This window comes from Coturnix japonica, chromosome 3, assembly GCF_001577835.2.
Source record: "Coturnix japonica isolate 7356 chromosome 3, Coturnix japonica 2.1, whole genome shotgun sequence".
NCBI lineage: Eukaryota > Metazoa > Chordata > Aves > Galliformes > Phasianidae > Coturnix > Coturnix japonica.
Window position 1 is genome coordinate 84,654,318 of NC_029518.1, and position 23,432 is coordinate 84,677,749.

General features: G+C 35.5%; 1 protein-coding gene across 1 annotated transcript in view; it reads left to right on the forward strand.

Moving 5' to 3' along the window:
• Positions 1–20,756, forward strand: part of TPO (thyroid peroxidase) — a 36,137-nt gene extending 15,381 nt beyond the window's left edge. Inside the window, exons 7-13 of the mRNA XM_032443884.1 lie at positions 3,054–3,569; positions 11,004–11,262; positions 11,842–12,012; positions 13,506–13,743; positions 16,438–16,646; positions 17,192–17,362; positions 20,441–20,756. Of these exons, the coding sequence (XP_032299775.1) occupies positions 3,054–3,569; positions 11,004–11,262; positions 11,842–12,012; positions 13,506–13,743; positions 16,438–16,646; positions 17,192–17,362; positions 20,441–20,586 (1,710 nt within the window). The 3' untranslated portion in view covers positions 20,587–20,756. The remainder of the gene's footprint in view (positions 1–3,053; positions 3,570–11,003; positions 11,263–11,841; positions 12,013–13,505; positions 13,744–16,437; positions 16,647–17,191; positions 17,363–20,440) is intronic.
• Positions 20,757–23,432: the final 2,676 nt, after the last annotated feature.

The following is a 23,432-nucleotide window of genomic DNA, read 5'->3' on the forward strand; positions in this document are numbered from 1 at the left end:
ATTTATTCTCTCTTAGAGATTTGGACTATTGGAAGTCAGCAGTCATAGCTTGAGAGTGTTCAGAAAGAACACAGATGTCTTAAGGAGTCAAATGCTCAGATCATATCTTAAGTATTTAATGTATGAATGTCTGATTAAGCTGATTTAGCCACAATGCCAAAATGTACCCGTTTCTATCTGCCTCAAATTCCCATCTTTTAACTAGTATGTGATTTCCTGTCTTTATACTCTTAATTAATAGTCATAGAAATATTCCCATTCCTCTATTAGGATATGCTAGGGCAGAAAGCCCATCCCTGATAAACAGTGTTTCACATGACTTGACGAAGGAGGTAGAGCATGATTCCACCATATGACAGAATAAGGTTACGTATTATATCACATTAAATATGGTTTGTTTACTATACTGGAGATATAAAACTGCAGAAATATTTGAATGACTATGATTCTTGTTTTTCTACATGACATATGTACAAGCAATGATGATCTTTAACTTCAGAAAGCCCTCATTCTCATGTCAAGGTAAAAGCCCTCATACTCATAAGTAGTAATTAGACTTTTAAATTGAGAACATGCTCATACTATTGTTTATGGTTTGAATCAAACATGAAACACAGGAATGACAGGAGTCTAGTCATGGCCTCTAACTAGTTTAAGCTGCCTAGTAATCCTACCAGCTCAAAGAGAAAGCAATTTAAGGGATCTTCCACAAAGGACTCCTAAAGTAATGTTACCCATGTACCAGAAAAATTGCAGTATAGGAAGAAGTTGTAAATGAAGGGCATAAGTCTTGTTTCTATCTTAGTGTTGTGAAGGGTTTCATCACTGAGTGTGCTTCAACGTTCTGTGAAGACAAATTACATGTACATGTCCTAAATTCAGCTTTGAATCTATCCCAGGAGCTGCTCATGCTCAGTATTATATAGCCTAGCAGAGGAGTGGAATCATGACAGAACTCATGATCACCTTTAGGATTCAGTGTCTGACAGCCAGAATGGCCACGGGAAAGAAAAAATAAATAAATTTGGATGCAATCCTGTTTTAGATAAGTTTCCTGACTTATGGGTTCATTACTTTAGTATAGTTCCATTAATTTTCAGCCTCATTTTATTCCACTGTTACTCACAGCTTAAAGAGGGGCAGAGGGGCAGTTCTTTTGCTTTTTTTATACACCAGTATTTTGTGACTATTTTTGTCAAATCTTCAGTAAAGCTAACATCTACCTGTGAAATATTTGGAAAGTGGCCATGCTTAGTTTCATACATTCATTTTTTATATGAAGACACTGCAGCTAGTTTCCAAAGGTGCTGAAATGTATTATCCAACAATGCAAATGCAGAGGCTGCTGTTTGCACTCTCGCTGTGTACCTAGAACTGTGGCACCCAAGGGAAAATTCAAACACATGAGAGGACAAATGTGCTCAGCCGTATGGCCGCTCCAGGGCTTTCACTTTGGAAAGGCAGCTCTTGGCTGTGCAGGTTAGGAAATATGTCTGGAAAACGTTATGAGACAATGCACTTCAAAGACAGATTGAAATTTGCAAGAGTGCATTAATATTAATGACAAGTATAGGTAAATTATTTATAGGTTAGTAAGAAACATTATGATTTCCTGTTCTGGACATTTCATAATAAAGGCTATAGAGAGTGAATCACTCAGTGATTCTCGCACTGAGCCTGTACTTATCTTGCGGGACATTATCTGTGTCTCTTTGGAATATCACAGTTTGAACAATAAGAACAATAAACTAGCTTTTTTTAAGGCCTGACACATGGAAGTGAGATGCTGAGAATTTGTCATTCTTCCAATGATTTTTTTAGGCTAGACCTGAGACACTAGAAAGACTTTCACAGGAGAGCTACTGTCTTTATTCAATATTAATTATGTTGTTGACATTAAGATAGGCACAGTACATAAATATAATAAGATATGATCCTGAAATGCTTTCATTTGGTTCGCTCCCCTACATAAAAGCTGGAAAAGAGAGAGAAACGAAGTGAAGTGATTTGCAAAAGGTATCATATAATTTGACTAGTCCATTTGTCTCTCCCCTTCCAACATTTCTGCTACAGTTCCTACAGCTGTTAAGCTATTCGCATGCCTTTCTGTATGTTCACCTGTGCCAAAGCTTCCAGGTTTGGGCTGTATTCTCCCCTCATGCCCTTATTTGTACCGCAGGAAATTAGATAATTTCCACACATCTCTCCCATGCCCTTTACCTGAATTTGGAGTAGCTGATTGAGCAGTAGTCTGAACCAGCCTATATCCATGCTGACTAGTCATTCACCTCTTAGCTGTCTGAGGTTCAAAGCTTGGGAGGAATATAACGAGAATTCTTTGCTTTTTATAAGGACAGTCAAAAAGGTCAGGCTGAATGGGGCTCTGAGCAACCCAATCTAGATGTAGGTGTCCCTCTTTACTGCAGGGGAGTTGGACTGGATGACCCTTAAGTGTCTCTTCCATCTCAAAAGTCTCTATAACTCTGATTTAAAACTTCTACGAAAAGCTGTCACCATAAAATAATGTGGGAGAATGCTTGTGGGACCAGCAGAAGGCAGAGTGAATAATTATGTATGCCTTTTTTAGTTTTGTCACCAAATTAAAACTGAGTATTGAAACAATGCTCTATGGCATGCTCCTGCAGACACTGAAACTCTTCATTACTTTTTTATGTACACATGTAAAACTGCTGTTTCACTTGGTGCTCAGCAGAACATAATTTGACCAGATGTTCGCATCTCCACTGTGATACGTTTTGTGATGAATTTTAAATGTGAAGATGGGCTAATTCAGGCATAGAACTATTCGAAAGGTGTTACATTGGTAATTTGATCTAATGATAGAGCACGTGTTTAAATTTATTTCTGTCTTTTTCTTTTCACTTAAATCTGAGGAGATAGAAGACCATATCTGTGAGTTTAGAAAATGTCACATCCTTGCATTAGACCTGGGAAACAACTGAAAATGGAGACCATGTATGGAAATACTTATGCAAAAATTAATTCAACATCTGTGTTGCCTTCAGCTCATTATACAGGTTTTCATTATACAGGTAACAACCAATGACACATTATCCAAAGGAGTGGATTGCCTGCCCTTCTACCGCTCATCTCCTACATGTGGCACTGGTGATCACAGTATTCTTTTTGGAAATCTGTCAGCTCTAATACCAAGACAGCAGATCAATGGTTTAACCTCTTTCATTGACGCTTCTACTGTCTATGGAAGCACTTCCAATGTGGAAAATAAGCTGAGGAATTTAACAAGTGAAGAAGGCCTTCTCAGAGTCAACAGTAAACATCGTGATAATGGTCAGGAATACCTGCCTTTTACAGACCGGGTTCCATCACCTTGTGCACAGGACTCTAACACAAGTGAAGATGAAAGGATTGAATGCTTTATGGCTGGGGACAGCCGATCAAGTGAGGTCACATCATTAACAGCCATGCACACACTATGGCTGAGAGAGCACAACCGCCTGGCCCGGGCCCTCAAAGCCATCAACAGCCACTGGCAAGCTGAAACTGTCTATCAAGAAGCACGGAGAATTGTTGGAGCTCTCCATCAGGTGAACTGCCTGTTTGCTTATTGACACATTGCAGTGAATATCCTAGAACAGAATCTATCACAGAACTTCAAGTATGTTTCTGTGAGTAGTTTCAGAGATGGTGCTGCACAGTCTGTGCAGACTCTGTCCTATGCTTCCCATCTGACGTGTTTAAAGTTTGCTCTGTCCCATTCTTCCCCAAATGCAGTGTTCTCAGTATTCATATCTCAGATCTTACTGCCCTGATTTTATGGCAATTTCTACTTTTCTTCGTATTTCTGCATATTTCTCCCATGTCTATTTTATCTGCTGAAGTCTAAAGTAGCTCTTTTAGATACATCTCTTTGTAGTTTTTGGTAAAGGAAATAATTTGAAAACTAGGTCTCTGCATTGACATGGTGCCCAAAATATTTACTTTCTTATGGTAATTAAATAAACAAGTAGTTGCTTTGTGTAAAAATACTTGCTGAATTTCTCAGTACTGTATTAATGAAACTTCAAGGTCTAATCTCCAACTCTTCTCTCCCCCTTTCCCTCTGCCCTCTTTCCCCTTTTACCTTTTTCATTTCCCCTTTATTTTCCCCTTTTCTTCCTGAAATAGTTATGCAGGCTTGTGCTGTCCAAAAAATTCTCCTACTTCTCCTGCAGAATATAGCATAAATTGCAGCAATCATGCAAAGGGCTCTGTCAGATAAGCATTCATATCAGGAAGTTCTTCAAGCTCAAATAACACCTTTTACCCCCTTTTCCCTCTGTTTTCCCATGTTTGTTTGTCCCCAGTCTCTTAACTCCTCCCTTTTTCCACCTTTTCTCCTGTTCCCGAATACCATAGCATCTCACACACTCTAACAGTCCCCTTAAAACATATCTTGCAGAATTCTACACAGATTCTCTCTTCCCTGTCTCCCACAGTTAGTGCTGTCTCCTCTCAGCCCTCACTCCTTTAGCATTCCTGACGTTCAGAGGACAGTTTCTCTCATTGTCTTATCTTTCATCCTCAGGTTTGTGGTCAAACCAGTGTCTTGGTACTGGTCTCTGGGAATACCTGGTCCCATCAGCCCCTTTTTGATGGCTTGGATAAGCAGGCTATTCCACCTGACATATCTCCAATTCTGACTAGGGCTTTTGTGTTAATAGAGATTCACCATTACTATTATATCAGAGCCTGGATAAACTGAAATCTACTTGACTTTCACATGCTTCTGATTCTTGGAAACAGATAATTTGGTATCAAAACATGACTTTTTTGAAAGTTAATTAGAAGAAGGGGCAGAAAAATTTCTCTGTTGCAAAAATTTTCTTTACTGTTTCAGAAGTTTTAGTCAAGAGAAAAATGAAATCTAAGATTTTTGTATTCATTTAAAATATATTTTATTTACATTAATCATGTAATCTTCTTTGATGTAAATAGACTATTTGCATCAAATAATTGCATTGATGAGTCAGAATGGTTGTTAGTATTTGTTAGAAGAAAACTGAAAATCCAAATTAGACCTCTGCATGTTCAACTATTTCTGAACTATGTCCAGTAATGTTATGACCTGAAAGAAAATTCTTTGTGCAAAGCATTATACAGCATAAATCTAGGCTACTCATTATCTCAACCAGTATCACAGAATAATGAGATTTCCTTATGGCTCATTAGAACTGTGTTTCAGTTATATCTGGCTGGTTCAGAGGTAGTCATTCAAGGGAGATAATTGCAATATCTCTATTAATGTGGAATGTTAACCAGCACACTAATGACAACTCTAGTTGAAGTTATCTTGAGATTTCCACTCTAAAATTTTGTTTCAGTTGCTATGCATTTCTCAAATTCTCTCTCTTTTGAATGAATAATTTCAAGTGTAATTTTTGCCTGTGGGTGTGTAATTATAGAGAATTGAACAAAAAGCATTCCTTTATTTCTAGACTAAGGAGAATTTTTAAAAAAATAATAATAATTAAAAAAACCCTTTCTCTAGACCATGCTTTTCCTCATAGATACTTTTTATCAGCAAAAATAGCTCCCATGACAGAAGTTTAATAATAGAAATTTCACAAAGCTACCACACATAACAACTGCCTGTTGATATCTTGGACAAAACACATTTTTTGTTGCATTGTATAAATGCTTCTTTGATAAGTAGTTGTTTACGTAAGCCACAACAGTGATTAATTCAATTCTCCTCTTGAATGTGAATGACACAAACTTTACTCTCCGCTATCAACTCTGCAATATGCTGTACTAAAAATATATACCCTGACTGAAGAGTGTTTCCTGTAAATAGGCATTTTTCATTGTCATCTGCTAAATGAAGTGAAACTAACTCCTTCTTTTAGTTGTTCCTATTTTTTTCTGAGATGTCCAAATGGGAAAAATTACATTACAGAATCACAGGATTATAAGTTGGAAGGACTCCTCCTTTCAAGTTATTTGAAAGACAATAGTTAAAATTCATTCTTCCTTTAAAAAAAAAGTGTAGACAAAACAGGAAAAAGTCACTATGTTCTGAAACCACTACTGTCTTAATATTGCTATTTTGTTGTCCTGATTTCAGCTGAGACAGAGTTGTGTTTTTTTTTTTCTTAATAACATCTGGTATGATGCTGTGTTGGCTTTACGAGAAAAAAGCACTGTTGATAACAGACTGTTTTAGAAGTTGCTGCTGTACAAGTGCCAAGGACATTTCAGTTTTACAGGGTCATGAGATGCCCTGCCAGTAAAGGGTTAGATGGAGGGCACAAGGATCTGGGAGAAGACTGAACTCAACCGGACAAAGGAATATTCCATACCATATGGCATCATGCAGAAAAACACTTGGCTGGGCTTGGAGACTGGCTGGGCATCAATCAGTGGGTGGTGAGCAACTGCTTGTGCATCACCTGCACATTTATATGATCAAAATTACTGTTATGCATTTTTTTTCCTTGTCATTTCTGTCTTAGTAAATGGCTTTTATGTCATGCCACAAGATCTACCTTGTTGGGTTTGGGTTTTTTTCCGATTCTCCCCCATACTTCCTTGGAGAGTGAGCAAAGAACTGTGTGTGTGGTTCTGAAGTTCCTGCCAGGTTAAACCACAACATTTATGGTTTGAGAATTGAAAATACATGCATGTGTACCAGTTTTGCTCTGATGTGCCATTTGACTTGTAAATGTCAAATGAGGTGGTGCTAGCCGAAGAGCAACACGGGATAAAGATCAATCTGATTTAAGCTCTCTTTGAATTTGATTTCAGAGAAGGATCTCTGCAATGATGGTGTTACAGCCAGTAGATCGCAAGTGTAGTTATCAACTGAACTTAGCTTTCAGTTTTTTACTTCCATCTATACTTACTTGTGTTTTCTAAACATCTTGCATTCTTACTTCTCCCCCATGTACTTATACATTAGCTTAAAATAGGTCTCTTCTGCAGATGACTTGAATGAAAATTGTTTATGAAACTGGATGAATACCAAAACCTCTCAGAGCTTAAACTTTATGAAATGATTAATGATAAAATAGATAAATGATACGTATTATAAAAAAAATAAATGTGCTGCACAATGTCATTGCTCATAGAAAGTATAGCTCAGACTGTTCACTGAACTGTAAAAACGTGTTTATTTTTAATTGAAACTTAAGCTGTTCTACCATCATTCTCTAGGAAAGTGTTTAGGACTTCAATGTCATCTGAAAATTTTTGAATATAACCATAAGAATTTCAAACCAACTGTGCATAGCACTATAAGAGATGACACAATGTTGATTGTTCTGTACAATTTCTGCAGTCTTTCCCAGGCATAGGTGCTCAAGTTAATTGGCTCTTTGCTATCTCAGTGAGATGCTATTTTTTTGCAGTCACCTCTGGCCAATGGCAAAGATTAGTTGTCCTATCAGCCTTACCTTTTTCTTACAGTCATTCATATATTTTTATATTCTCTTTTGCAGAGTTCTTTTTATCTTCCTTTCAATCCACTGTACCTTTATTCGCAACTTTTTTGGAAAATGCTTGAGGGGTTTTGAAAAGTCTGCTGAACCTAATGAGGAAGTGATATGAGTTTCTTCATCTTTTGCACCTCATTTGAAATAGCTTTTGACATGAACAAAAAAAAAATAAAATAAAATAAATTAAAAAAAGATCTCAGAAAGAAGTTGAGAGTTTCAATTAACTAGTGCATGGAAGAATTCTGCTGAACGTGATCCATCCTAGAGGGAAATCCAGTCAGGATGCTGCCTGAGTTCCGAAGGACATTTCAGAATCCCTGATATAACTCTGCTTTCTAAATGAGAAGGATAGTACTTTTTACACTAACAGCCTGTTTGACTTCAAATAATGTTGTGTTTGCAGGTCAGGATTTAGTGATGCTATGACAAATCCGTACAAAACATTTTCTGACAATCTGTTATCATTTAGATTCTGTCTGTATAATTACCAAATATTTGGTTGTATTGCTAGGAAATCAGAATTTTCTTTTCTCAGATGTGACTAAATGAATAATATACAAATACTCTTAATCCCTGTTACTTTCTGACTATATTGGTTATTACAGTAATTTAAGTACTGAGCATATGACCTCTATTTAAAAGACAATGTCCATTTTTAATATTTTTTTTCTACTAAATTGTAGTTCTGAGGCAATTACAGCCATGAGACAGTCTAAATATTTACATTATTGATTAAAATTAATTTCTTAATGAGGCTTCCCTGTAAATCTGAGCTGATGCTATCATATGTTAAATGTATCCTAAGAGGAAATTGGATTAGCACTAATATTATAAATGTTACAAGGAGCTGAAACCATTCAATTGTTGAGCTCAGTCGAGTTAGAGGGCTCTCTTAGTTTCTTGTAGCTCTGGAATAGTTTTCTTTATTGTGTTCAACATATATCTTATACACCATTCACTTACAAGCAAGACATTCCTGTTCCTCTAACAGTTCCTCTAATCAGTTAATTGGTCCTAGCTTCTCCCAGACAACAGTGATAAAAGATGAAAGGTTTCTTAAAAGTAACAGGATTAATAATGCATACCTAAAGAAACTCCTGTCTACCCTTGGACACAAACAGACACTGCTCGCTCTTTGTCTCAGGGTCTGGTCTTCCAGGGTTTCACAGTGATAAAGTCTATCTAAGAGTCTGATAAGCTCTTCAGTGACTTGCTCAAAGTTACATCTTCCCCCACTCTCAGTACTTTGCAGGTTCAGACCCACTATACCCACATAAAGCTCTTATGTTCTTGCTAACACCTAAACTGAACTTACTGCTCATAGATCAAAATAAGTAATAAATGGTAGCATAGTTCATTGTAGTTTCTTGTAATGCTTTTTCTATAAAGAATTACCACATTCTAGCTCTAATTTTATTGACAGATTTTAAGAGAAGAATGTTCATTTTCTTTCCACAGAAGAGTCCCAATTATTTCAAATCTTTCAAAAATTGTTCTGTCATAGCAGAGAGGAGTTCATGCCAAATAATGTTAAGAATTTTTGTTTGTTTGTTTGTGACCTATTTATTCTTTCTCTGACACTTATATATATGCCAGTAACAGTGAGTTTATCCTTGTCTTCATGCAGGCAAATTCACTAAGATTGTTCAGAGTATATATAGAGGATGCTACATGCTGATATATTTTGAATACAGTTCTCTGTCAGATTCCAGATTATTTATTTATTTATCTATTTATTTATTTATTTATTTATTTATTTATTTAATTTTTCCATATAATCTTAGTCTGCATTGTCTAAAAACTACCTCTACTTAGTGGAGTCTTACTCAGAAGCCATAAGTTTCCATCATACATATGTCTTGCCTAGTTGAAAGCAGGCATATGACTCTTTATTACCTTTAGCCTTTTAATTCTTATTTTTTTTAAACAACAGTTCCTCTTTTGCTGCCAAGGAAATTTGAAATTAAGATCTTGCCCCTGGAGCAAATGAAAATTTTGAATTGACCTTTCAGTTGGGCAATCCAGCCGTAATGAGCTGCTTAACTTGGGATTTCATATAAAAAGAGCAAAAAAAAAAAAAGATTGCCGAATCGAATTGCCATATCAGGATGTTTGTCTTATCAGAGTTGATGTAATCTTATTTAAGGTCTTTGCACAGCTGTTAAGATGTACCTATATCCTTTTCTACTAGTGCTTTTGAATTTGTGTTACACCTGCCTCATTCATACTTCCAAGTTGCACTTGGCCCAAAGTCAAGATGAACCAGGCTTTGAAGTTCTGTATTCCTGCCCTGTGAAATGATAAGACAATGTGCCATATCTTACCTGTAAAGACTAACTAAATCTAAATTTAGAAAAAATTGTTGTCTTGCAAAACATTTGTGAACGTAACAGAAAGGTAACTTCTCAAATGATAATGTCTGCATTAATTTCCAACAACCATTTGATTTTTGTTTTATGCTGTATTTAGGGAGTTCTAAAAGGACTCCTCACCTATAGTCTTTCAAATATTGTGTCCACTGCATGACCTAACCTCAAATACCTGCAAACATAAAGATGTTACCCCTGCCTTATGAGAAAAGTGACTGAACTCTGCAGGGGCTTTCTTGACTCTTTGTGATGCCTAAAAGAAAGATACAAGTTTCTCCGTTCCTAATTTTGTGACAGCTAGCTTTTCAATATCCTCTTCACCAAGCTCAAAGTACATCTCTGTATTTTCTTGTGCACTATATTGAATCTATAATGTATTTTATTGAATTCACTATACTTTATATTCATCCCTTTGTGCTTTATTGAGTGCAGTGTACTTTTTCAGCTATAACACACTTTCATTTTATTTGGTATGTTAGATCTTATTACATCTTGTGTGTGTGTGTGTTTGTGTGTGTGTACCCATATACTTTGTTCACGTATTAGTAATATTTAGTAATAATAAATTACATAAACTTTTGGCAGAAGATGTTTATCACCATTTTCATTTTTTGAGTATGTTTTTATGAGTCCAAAGACTTTAGCATAAAGTATTTACTAAAGGAATCTCAGAGCCAGTATTTCAAAGCCTGGTCATTTTAAATATTCAGAAAAGAGAATTTTCATTACATATATATGACTGAAAATAGAATCTGTACATATCAACAGCTATTCATGGGAATTACAGCTTATGCCCAGGTTTAAATCACAGCAGAGCTCTTGTGAGCTGGATTTACCCTCTTGAACTGGAAGTGAGCAATATTGGTAATTTGCCCTAGGTTTTTGTCTAGCATTATTACAGGATGCTATACGAGCCTGGTTAGTGTTAGTGTACTATGTACTTAATTTTGCCACTGGTTTTCTCTTGTCATTTTTTTCCAGGCTACACAAAGTATGAACATCTTGTTACTTTCAAATTACCACTGCTTTTAGCCATGCTTGGGAACAATTGAGTGATGAAAAAGGCATTCTGTAAATGGGAATCATTACCATTCATCTATCAAAACACTGAGTGCACTGAGTGATGTTTCTTTTTTTGTTTTCTTTTTTTTTCTTTTTTTTTTTTTTCTTTCTTCAGATTATTACTTTAAGAGATTACATTCCTAAAATCATTGGCCAAGATGCTTTTAATCAATATATTGGTCTTTATAAAGGTTATGACCCCACAGTGAATCCTACAGTTTCTAACGTATTTGCAACAGCTGCTTTTCGTTTTGGCCATGCAACAATCCAACCAATAGTAAGGCGGTTGAATGCACAGTATTTAAACGATCCAGAACTCCCAAATCTTCATTTGCATGAAGTTTTCTTTAGTCCTTGGAGGCTTATTAAGGAAGGTATGTTTTTATTTAAACTGTTTTTTGATGTTTGAGTGTCTCTTTTCTGTCGGTTTGTTTTCTTTTCCCATAAATATTAGTTTAATGTTGCTGGTCTCAAATTAGGAATAAAAACATTTATTTATCTGCACCACTAATTTAGGCTGCCAAACACATTCCATAGAATTAATACTAACTGAAACAATTATTTTAGGTAAATAGTACCTAAATATTGAGTACCTAAATATATGAGTACATAGTAAAATAGTTTACTCTCCAGATTGAAACAGACTGATAAACTGACAATAAACTGATCTTTTGTATGCATTTTCTGTGGACAAATGTATTATCAGATTGCCAAATTTTGTATCCCAGAGAAAGCAGGTGGAACATTTTCATTGCATTGCCACACTTTCAATCTGAATTAAATTTTTCCATTTTGCTTTTTTTTTATTATTATTTTTACTTATTTGCTTATTTTAATGTAAAAGGCTACATGGCCAATGTTTAAAAACAGAGAAGTATATATGTATTCACAGTTGTTGAAAACGTTATAGTGGTCTATACACATGCTGTAACATATTATTTTTGTGTTTGAAGGAGGCTTGGATCCATTGATAAGGGGTCTTCTTGCACATCCAGCAAAACTGCAGGTGCAAGGTCAACTGATGAATGAAGAGTTAACAGATAAGCTGTTTGTGTTGTCCAATAATGGTTCACTTGATTTAGCATCACTGAACTTACAGCGTGGCCGTGATCATGGACTCCCAGGTCTATTGATTTTCCTTAAATCTTCTTCCAATCAGCAACTGAGCTATCAGTGTTTGTATTTGGGATGTAATTGTAAGTTTTTAAGTAACAGCATTTTTATAGGAAACATAGCTCAATTTTCTTTAAAGTACAAGAAGCTAGTATTTTCAGCTTTGACGGAAAAAAAATATTCCCCAGCATTTGAAATTAAAATAAATTCCCCAGTCTGTAGTCTAGAATGTGAAAGATCAGTATTAATGAGTAGATTTTCATGCACCTAGTGTCTGAGACTCCCTCCTGCAGGATTCAGCTCCTGAGGAGTGGGATTTTCTGACTGCAGCACCTACTTGGCATTGAAATGTTTCCAGGAGTGGTTAATGACTTAATGGAATGTAAACCTAACTTTTAGAAACATTACATTTTTGTGCCTGCTTTTTGCATTAGATTTCTTGCTCCTGTTAGCCCAGTGTAATGCTGAACTAACAGTCAAGGACAATGAGCCCACCAGACCATGGGTGCACAGAGTTAGAGGAAGACTGTGCTGGAGCCTGGATCAGTTTAATGGTGACAGCTGATAAAACATACAGTGTGTTTACAGTCCTGAGTAAGAACATCCTGTAAGTGTGTCACAGTCTCTAAATCCAGAGGCAACAACCCTCTGCAAAACAGATATAGACTGTTTCTTTTGTTTTACAAAAACAAAAGATTGTTCCAATCTCCTACCTGATCAGACCACTTGTGTGCATGACTAAGGAACAAATGGTTGCCCTTTTATGCTCTTATTTACTAAGGCTGTTACATTTCTGGGTGACAGACCTCTCAATTTCTCCTGTTAAGGCTGTGTGACTGTAGCTAGGAATATTAACCTGGACAGTAGAAATGAAGTCTGATCACAGCCTGGATTTTGAAACTCTTAGCCAAGTAGGAGTAGAAATAAGTTCTGGTCGTGGAGACCAGAAGCAAGTTTTACTGGGAGGTGGGGAAAGTCATTTGCAGTGATGTGAAAGAATTGGGGGGGGAAAAAAATTATTTTCCAGAGAACTAGACACGTCCTACGGCAGTCTCCTTAGTGAAGAGCTTTGGGTGCTAATGGAATTCATAGCTGTTTGGGTAGGGGTTTTTTTGTTTATTTGTTTGTTTGTTTTTGTTGCTGGTTTTTGCCCTGTTCTTCATCCAAATCTTGTATTCCCGGATTTGAAAATCTCCAAACAAAATGAATGCTCCTGCCTGGATTACCTCAAAATATAACCCTTTATTTCATATTTGCATTGCTTAAATATGGGAGAACTTACACTCTTGTCTTCCTTCATGAGACTGATGTTTGTATACCCTGTAGTTGCAGATCCTTGTGTAATTTCTCCAATCATTTTAACCAATAACAGCAAGACTATTTTTAGTAATAACTGTCCGTGATTGTAATTAAGGTCATCAGAATGCAGTGCTTTTGAATTAATTAATTTCAAATATCATGCCTAATAGTAATCTAATCTTCCTTATAATCATCATATTTATAGGTTATAATGACTGGCGAGAATTCTGTGGCTTACCAAAGCTGGAAACTCAAACTGACCTGAATGCAATAATAACTAATCAGAAAGTTACTGAAAAAATCATGGAATTGTACCATAATCCTAGTAATATTGATGTTTGGCTTGGTGGTTTAGTGGAAGACTTTCTACCAGGTGCTAGAACAGGTCCCCTGTTTGCCTGTTTAATTGGAAAGCAAATGAAAGCATTAAGGGATGGTGATCGGTAAGTTTATTCATGATGCTGAATCTTTTGTGTGCCACTCAGCAGCAATTGTCATTTACAGATACATGTGGATACTTCTTAGCATGGGAGGCATTATGATGCTTAAACATACTTTTAATTATGTAAAGAAATTATTCACTGCCAATACCTAATTTTTGCATTAGTCTCTTCAGATTTCTTGAGTTTCACTTCACTTATTCTTCTTTGATCTGTATGTAGTCTCAAATTCAGATATAGGGATTGTTTCTGTAACACTGAGATGCCCGCCTTTGAAATTCTGTTAACACCACATGCATACCGGATAAACCTATCTGTTAGACAAGCCTACATGTTAGTCAGTAGGAATTTTAAAGCATCTTTTTGAAGTTACCAATTTAAGTTCATCAGTCAAGACTAAGTGGAATTTTTAACTGACAGAATGTCATCCTTATAACCTTAAAATCTACTGTCAGTATCCTGATGAAAAAAAGAAGAGAGATCTTTCACTACTGTAATAAACCCAGGCCCTTATGCTGGGTCTGGCCTTAGCCTGTCTTGACTTCAGCCAAATCACCTGGAAACAATTATTTTGGTTCCATCAGCTGTTACCTTCTTTTCTGTTCTTGCTCTGAATCCTTGTCTGATCTCAGGGTTTGAAATAACAGGGTGAAGATTTTGTACTTGACTACATTCTCACCACAAGAGGCTTGATCCTCTATTTTTCTTCTTCTACCTATTCTTTTTTTATTATTATCTATTTTGTTTTGTGTTGTTTTTTTTACTCTAATCTTGCCAAATTCACCTGTAAAATTTACACAACTAATTACAGATCTGCTGGAGCAACCTTTGTTAGAGCAACCATCTAGCTGCTGGATAGATTAATGATCTGCTCAAACTTTCTCAGCAGTGCAGATAAAACTGAATTTTCTGATGAAAGTAGAACAGCTTTTAATGAAAGAGGAAACTGAAGGGTGTGGGGGAGCTGAGTACAAAGCCCTTCATGACTTTGGTTATAGGAAGGGGTCCAGAAACAGTCAGTGACATTTCAGAATGCTCTGAGAAGTTTGGGGATACTGTGTAGGTGGGAAGCAGAAGGGAACACTTTTTCTTCTCTCTCCAATTCCCCACTCACTTCTGTACCTCTTATTGTAGTGCTTCTAATTTGTGGAATATTTGACCTATCCTTGATCATGTAGATTTCAATCTACTCCAACACAGGCAGAGCAGGAGAGTTGTCTCTTCAGACAGTCCCACTGTGGGTAACTATCTGCCTCTGTCTAATGCTGGTTCTGCAAAATTCCACACACACAGAGTTTATTTGAGTTTTATGATTCTGAGTGGCTTCAGACTTCTGAGTAGACTTCCATAAGCATAAAAGTGAAAGTAGTCCTGAAAGGCCTCCCAGGGCACACTAACAGCCTCTACATTTCCCAGAGCACAAAAGGAGTTATTAGGCTTCTTACTTTCATTGAATAATTACAAGGTGTTTGTATAAATATAACACATGATACACTGCAAGTTTTGCACAATGTCCTCAGCCAACACTGTGTTTCCCTTCTCATCAAAGGAATGTAAACATTAAAAGCACAGACATCTCCAGAAATCCCAGTGTTTTTCCTCCAGTATTACGGATGAACAACTCCTATGTTAAATCTGAGACCAACTGGTGATCACATCCATACACTACAGGTCCTAGGTCTTGTTAGCCCAGATCCTGCCTAGCAATAGTGAAAACTCCATCTGTCCTGAGCACCACCGGGAATTATTATAGCAATATAGCAGTTCTTAATATGGCTAAATAAAGATGCGCTATGAAACTCTACAAAAATATTATTTTCTATTCATTATATCCTAATCTGTAAAACTACAACGAACACAGTCTCTGTGATTTTTCATGGAGTATCCCTTTCTTTGTTATAAAATTTATAATATCTTGTTTATCTTTTTTCCTTTTCCGTGTTTCCTTTCACTTTCTCACTAAGCCTCCTATTGATTTTTATAGTTATTTGTACATGTGCATATACACATATAAATTGTAGATGTATAATAAATACACCTTTCCACCAACTGATTCTTTCTCTCTGCCAGCACACTGCTGGTGTGACCAAAAGGAACAAGCAGCTCCTCTCTCTAATTTGTGATCAAAAACATAATTACTGACGACATAACTACAACTTTTTAGCAAATGAAAAGCTCCATGTTATACAAAGAAGCATTAAGTGGTTACTTCATAGCAACAATTCTGCAATGGCAAGAAGAGTTCAAGTGAAATGATGTGTATCTGTTATGGCTACTGCTGCGACTCTCCTGTAATTATGTTTAGAACAATTTATGATTGCATAAGAATGCTGGTTTACGTAAGATTAAGTATCCAATTCAAATAATTAGCATCATTTATTTATTTATTCTCTCAGTACTGCAACTTTCTTTTGTGGCTACAAGCAACTCAGCACATGTGAATTAATTGTTTTACTTATCTTATTTAACAAACCACTTGAGGTGATCAGAACATGCAGATCACAACAGCCTTCCTGTGACTTGAAAGATGGATGTGTGAATCTTCAGATTACAGAGTTTCCATTTATTATTTTTGTATCTACTTAGATTTTGTTGTAATTAATTTTTTTAATGTCTTTTTATGTAGGATACTTTGACAGTAAAATTAATCAGCTCTGTGAATTTAATCATTTCAAATATTTCTATCAACCTTTCCAGATTTTGGTGGGAAAATGATAATGTTTTCACTGAAGCTCAAAAGAATGAACTCAAAAAGCACTCATTGTCTCGCGTGATTTGTGACAACACAGGGATTTCTGATGTGCCAGTAGATGCTTTTCAACTTGGAAAGTTTCCACAGGATTTTAAAGATTGTAGTACTATAGATGGAATGAATTTAGAAGCTTGGCAAGAAATCTTTCAGGAAGGTAATCTGGTAATTATTATTTTATTTTATTTTATTTTATTTTATTTTATTTTATTTTATTTTCTGAAGGGGGAGAGATTAACCTGTAGTTAGAGCACTGACTGTGATTATGCAGGTCTTGATCTGACGTGAAGCTTTAGCATTTCTGTCACTTAGAAATGAGATCTTGATCTTTCTGTCCTTTCTCAATTTCCCCCTCTTTAAAAGGATACTGTCTGCCATCTTCATCTTCATAAAACAGATGGCTTTGTGAAATACACAAACATGGTAACTGGGGCAGGAGTTCTTAGAAGTACAGAAAAAACATTAAATAGGATCTCTGTAGGCCATGCTGTTTGGAAGTAAAGTTATTTTTACAAGAATTGTAAGACAGACCTGAGAAATTCCATATAAATTCTTGTCCAAAAATGAACAATAAAATTCTTGATCATCTTAAAGCATGTAATTTCACTGAAGTTAATTTATAACAGTAAAGGAGAATAATCTCCATTTTTGAAGGTAAACTGGTATGTTTTTTAAAATGTGGTTTTTTTTATTTATTTGTAGAAGAAATGTGTGGAACACCAAAGCATGTAGAAAATGGTAATTTTGTATATTGTTCAGAATCTGGGGAATCTACAGTGACTTATTCTTGTCAACATGGATTTCAGTTACAAGGAGAAGAGCAATTGACCTGCACAAATAAAGGCTGGAACTTTCAGGCTCCTGTTTGCATAGGTATCTTGCTGGATATATGCACATGTTTCTGAGTTTTCTGAAAGCTCATCCAACACTGTTTAAGAGAAGTGAACTCCTTTCATTTATTGTCTTGGAATGTATTGTTTTAATGTCATTTTTCCTTTGTGTTCCTTGTAAATGAATGCAGTTTGTGAGAGAAAGATAGTCAGTCTGGTAAGTCTTTAAGTAAGATGACAAGATAATGCAAAACTTTCTGTGATCCAGGGCTGCTATCTTAACCTCTACCTGTGCTTGACAGGGAAATGTCAATTAACAACTGGAGGGTGGGGGGTGGGGGTGGGGGTAACAAAACATTACTCCTTCCTGCATTCAATGTTCAATGTAATAATGAATCAGACTGTTGTTTAACTCATTTTCCTAAAGTGATTCAAAGGAAATTCTAGATACAAAGTGAACTCAGCCCTCGTAGTTGGTGTGTTATCCTAATAATTTAAGCAAAGGTAACAAAGAAATACTGAATACAAGAGAAATTAAGCAATTCATCATTCTATTCCAAATTCCATCCCCCAGATATCAATGAAAAAAAAAAATTAAAATCAGTTAAAAGACATTTCATGAGCATTTTTAAAACGAATAAATTTCAGATAATTTATTTAGTATTTACTTTCTCTTCTTTTTTCTCTATTCTTTCTATTGAAATGAGGGTTGAAAGAAAGAGAACCTGGCAAATATTTTGTTGCAAGACGTTCCCTCTTCACTGCTCTGAGGGATGAATTCTCTCAGTGTTCATATTCCTAATGAGAATGTTCTTAATGATATATATGTGTGTGCATATTTCTACACATATACTCAAACTGTTGCACCTCATAAGAACGTGAGAGAAAATCAAACCTGAAAAGGCTGTATTTAGGAATATATTATGGACAGTGTTAAATTGCTTTGAATGTAAGGGCTGCAGCTGATCTGCAATAAAGTGTGCTTATCCGTATTTCTGTGATAGCAGAATAAAAAGCTATTGATTCTAATTGCATACCTGGTATATCAAAAGTTAAATGAAATTTGCAGCTCTTTCTTTTATTCATATCCTATTTATTTGCTGAATCCCACCCACATAAATACCCTACAAAGAAATAAAGCCGTTATATGAATTATAATAAAATCTTTTCAGTAAAATTATATTCTGGCTGCAAACTGAATAACTTATATGAATGAATCATTCCTTGTCCTAGTTTCTTTTAATATGTTCAGAAGTGTAAACAAAAGACTTTATATATGCTATAGGAAAACAAGCTGCTGCATATATTGAATAAGAAATGCATTTATTAAAAGCAAGCCATCAAACCCCACTTATGCAGATGTTACTTCAGTTTTACAGTAGAAAGTACTTTGTCCCATGCATGTCTGTGCAATGTGTTCCCATTCTTTTCAACGTTTAGCAAATTAGGAATAAGTCAAGCAATATAATGAGGAGGATAGAGCTTAGCATTTCTGCAGATGGTTTCAAAATTATATGCTTCTCTGAAAAAGACAGAGTGGCCTGCTGACAAAAGCACAGAAATTTGAGAGCTGTTAATTCCTGCTTACTAACTTTGGCTTCGATAGAAATCATTTCTATTGATTCAGGAAGACATTTAGTGCTATATTGTGCTACCTTGATAATAAATGCCATCTTACATTGGATAAATAACTGTGTTTACTTTGTTTTAATAAGGTACCACAGTCTTTGAGAAGTAAGGTAGGCTTGTTAGATTTGACATACACTATTTCATTGCCATAAAACCAAATAGTTAGTTAAGAGATAACATGAGTATGAGCTGAAATTGAACCTCTGAATTACAGTGCAGAAAAAGTCTGTTCAGGTTTTTCTTTCCCAGTGATGAAGTCAGTGGGAATCAAAGTAAAATGTGGTCTTGAAGGTGTAGTAATTACTAAGGACACTTCATCCTGAACAACAGTCTAGTTTACTAATTCATTGAGGCATTATGGGAGATAGTATTTCTTAAGGATTTGTACATCTGTAATCTTCAAATTATTCCTTGTGTGATTACTCTTTTGCCTGTCTCAGCCGACAGTTAGCACTGGGCACAGCTGCTGCTTTGTATTAAAATTTAAGAAAGGATCAGATTTGATCCCATTTTTTGTGACAGATTTCCCCAAGTAGTCTGAGCTACAATGTGAAGCTAAGCCAGTAATCCATTTTTACAGGGTTACTTTCTAATACTAATACTGATGGGGGAAAATAAATAAGTATGTAAATAAATAAAATTAAAAAAAAAAAAAAAAAAAGTTACATAGGAAAAAAAAAAAAAAAAAAAAAAAAAAAAAAAACCTGTGACAGAGAACGAAAGTAAAAGAATATAACCAAAAAGAGAAGGCACTGGAGGCTCAGTGAGTTGGCTACATATGGGCTTTCTGTGTTTCCCAAGGCTAGGAATCCAAGGTGTTGAACATGCTGGCAGTTATTGCACAGCACTGATGGGAAAAAATCTAAAACAGTGCTGGATGTATTTAGGTAAACGAGTGAAGTTGTATAAGCAGATATTACACAGAAGGAAAAGAGATGCAGATATATGAAAAAGACTACTTTCTATCTCTCGTTGTATATTTTCTTTCCTGCACTCCATACTAATTCCCTTTCATTGCATAAGACTGAAAGCAAAAGGACTTGAATGGCCTCATCTTGAAATGGATAAAAATGGATAATTGTTCATCTACTCATCATTATGTCAAGATATTGCCATTTCAAAGAATTTATATTCCTTCTAGGAGCAATAATTTTTTTTCAGTAGTATCACAGATATATCCAAATCTAACCTGAATCTTAGACTGTTCAAAATAATGTCTGGAAATGTATAGAACCATTTCAGTCTTACTATTTTTTTATTACTTCTATGGAGCATGGTATAAATAAAGTTTATAGAGGAACTGGAAGTCTTAGGATGTAAACCCATTCAGCTCAAAAAGTAAAAAGCAAATAATAATTTTTAAAAAGGTAAAAGCAATGAGTATCAATGTGTAATGCACAAAATTTCATTTATGAATAGATGTAGTAGTTGTGTATATGTTATTAATCCTTCTCTAATTTGTAATGATTACCGATCATTGTTTGTTTTGCAGATATCAATGAGTGTGAAAATGAAATTAATCCACCATGCTCTCCAACTGCTAAATGCATTAACACTAAAGGCAGCTACAAATGTCTCTGTACAGAACCTTACAAGCTGGCAGAAGACGGAAGAACATGCATTGATAGCACTTTTTAACCTACTGTCCATTAAAACTTTCTCAGTTCTTTTTTTTAACAGCACTGTAAAAATGTTAAAATTGAGATCTATGGAAGAACAGTGAAAATACCTAAAAATTTCTGCAGACACTCTTAGCCATAAATATACCATCAGATTCTGTAAAGTAAATAAATGTATTGGATAAATAACATGGAGAAGGTTGTCATTTTCCATTCTTCACTTATAAAAAATATTATTTTCTGACAGTGTATATGAAGGGAGATATAATCCCAAATCACTTATTTTGCTCTACCTGTTAAATATCAAAACAGTTTACTCTAGCATAAATTGCACATTTTCTTATTCTTCATAATTCCAGCACCCCTAGAATACATACTGTGTATTAAAGTTTAGGTGGGGAGCACTAGAATAGTTGCCCGCTGATGCTGAGTAATACTTGTTCTGGGGAAAGAGAGTTATATCTGCCAAAAGCTCCATGAAAACCTACAATGCAAACTCAAGCGGTTAAATATTTTCTTTACCAAAGCACTCAAAAGAAGCACAGGAACTTCAAAGTGCTCGAAACTTGCATATTCTGTGCTGTGTATTACTAATTATAAGTAGATTTGGAATTTCACTGACAGCACATACCTTGTTACCAGTTTCAACGAATAAGTGAATTATGATGCTGGATTGAGTTGTCCATCATTTTTATTTGCACAAAGAAAACAGATTCTGCAGAAAATTTATCTTCTCACAAACAAACAAAGCAAAACAAAAAAATCAGTGATATGATGTATTTTCCTGCTGTGCTTCAGGACTGCTCTTCCAGCCTTTTTTTTGTTGGCCTATGTACTTATTTCTTTCTGGAATAAGAGTAAAAAGGAATGGCACAAGTCAGTCAGTATTTTATCTTTTAAAATACCACAGAAATAGAAAAGAAATACCTCACTTGAAGGTGTTTCTTATCTTTATTTACAGTTGTATTTCATTACTCATTCAACCATAGTCATATTTCTTTGCCGCTTTAATCCAGAGACAAAACCTGCCATCAGATTAACATAAAGAGTTCAGTGGTGTTGAGAACAGCAATTATATGTGAATACATTGCACTGGCATGAAACCAGGGCAGTTCCAAATATTAGTTTAGTTTTATATTTCAAGGGAGGAAACACAGCATTGTTCTGTACCAAGTAATCATTATCCCAAACCAAGCCAAACATGTTTTTCTGAACCAAAATGGCCTTCTAACAACAAAAGCACATATGTGAAGCTCTTCCCTCTGATCTTTGCACAACACTGATGAGGCAGCATCTGGAGTGTTTCACCTCCTGTTCTGTATTCTCCAGTACGAGAAAAACATGGAGGCATGGGGTTAACAAACCAATTCTTCATTTGAGTCCAGTGAAGAGAAATGAAGTTGATTAAGGAAACAGATCATCTTTCATACAAAGTGATGCTGAGAGAGCTCAGACTGTTTAATCTGAAGAGGACACGGCTCAAGATGGCCTTAACAATGTGCATAGTTTTGTTTTGTTTTTTTTAAGTTGAGGGAGGAAAGATAAAGGTTGGATACCAGGGGGAAGTTCTTTACAGGGAGAGTGGTGAGGTGCTGGAATAGAGCACCCAGAGAGGTTGTGGAGGTCCATGGAGGTGTTCAAGGCCATGTTGGATGGGGCCCTGGGCAGCCTGGTCTAGAATTAGATACAGAGCTCTGGAGCCCTGCATGAGGCAGAGGGGTGAAAGTCTCATGATCCTTGAGGTCCCTTCCTACCCAAGACATTCTGTGATTCTATGATTTAGATCAAGAAAAGAGGCAATTAATAAAACCTTAAAACCATGAATTCCAGTTGAACTCAAGAAAATACTTTTTAACTGTGTGGGCGACTGAACACTGGCACATGTCACCCAGACTGGATGTGAAGTTTCCATCCCTGATGTTATTCAAAACCTCCATGTACACAATCCCAGGAAAACTGGCTAAGCAGGAAAGTTTAACCAAGTTTCTTCAAAAGAAGATTCTTCCCAACTTCAATTCTGTGATTCTGTAATGAGGTATGATGAAAATTTCTTTGTAAACTAGTCCTAAATAGGCACGTGGGCCCATCTCACTATAATCTCTCATACTGTTTCCACTGAGAAAGAAGTAGTTAATTAGGTACTTGATAGAAGGTTATTCCAAAAAGTATTCATATGAGCAAGTGAAAGGAAAACAGCACAATGAGTCAACTCTATCCTATTTCTTCAATTTCCCTCTTAGAAATACTTATGAAAAATTATACTGTTTTTTTCATTTTGATTAAAAGTTTTATCATTATTGTTGGTGTCTTGGTTTGTTTGCTTACTGTTTTTGCTTTTTTAAGAATTCTATTCAATTCTGGATACTTTCACTGTGTACTTGGAATGAGATTTTGATCCTTGGTAAAAAAGACAGTATAATACTTTCTAAACTAAAAGGTTGATTGCAGTTAATGAGCAGCTGAAAATTTACAGCAGTAAGAGTTTGGGGATTTGCAGTATAGAGTGATCTAGACTTATGAGGGCACTTCACGTTATTACAGACATTTCAATATTCAAAACTAAAGTGCTCATAAAATGTTGAAGAGCTCTGGTAATGTTAACTATACAATACTGCATATCCATATAACTTTCATACCTATTTTCTCTGAGAGAATTCATCAGTTCACTCAAGCCTGTCTTTTCTGAGTTTGGATGATGTTTTTGTCTCAAATGGAATCTTGAATAGGGTGACTTCATTAAGGATATGAATTCATTACATTGCTTCAGACCAAAGCTACCTACCCGTTGCTACTTCTGTCTGTTGTTGATCAAAGTCTGAAGTAAAAACAGCAACAACAATGACAACACCTACAGTGTTGAAGAGA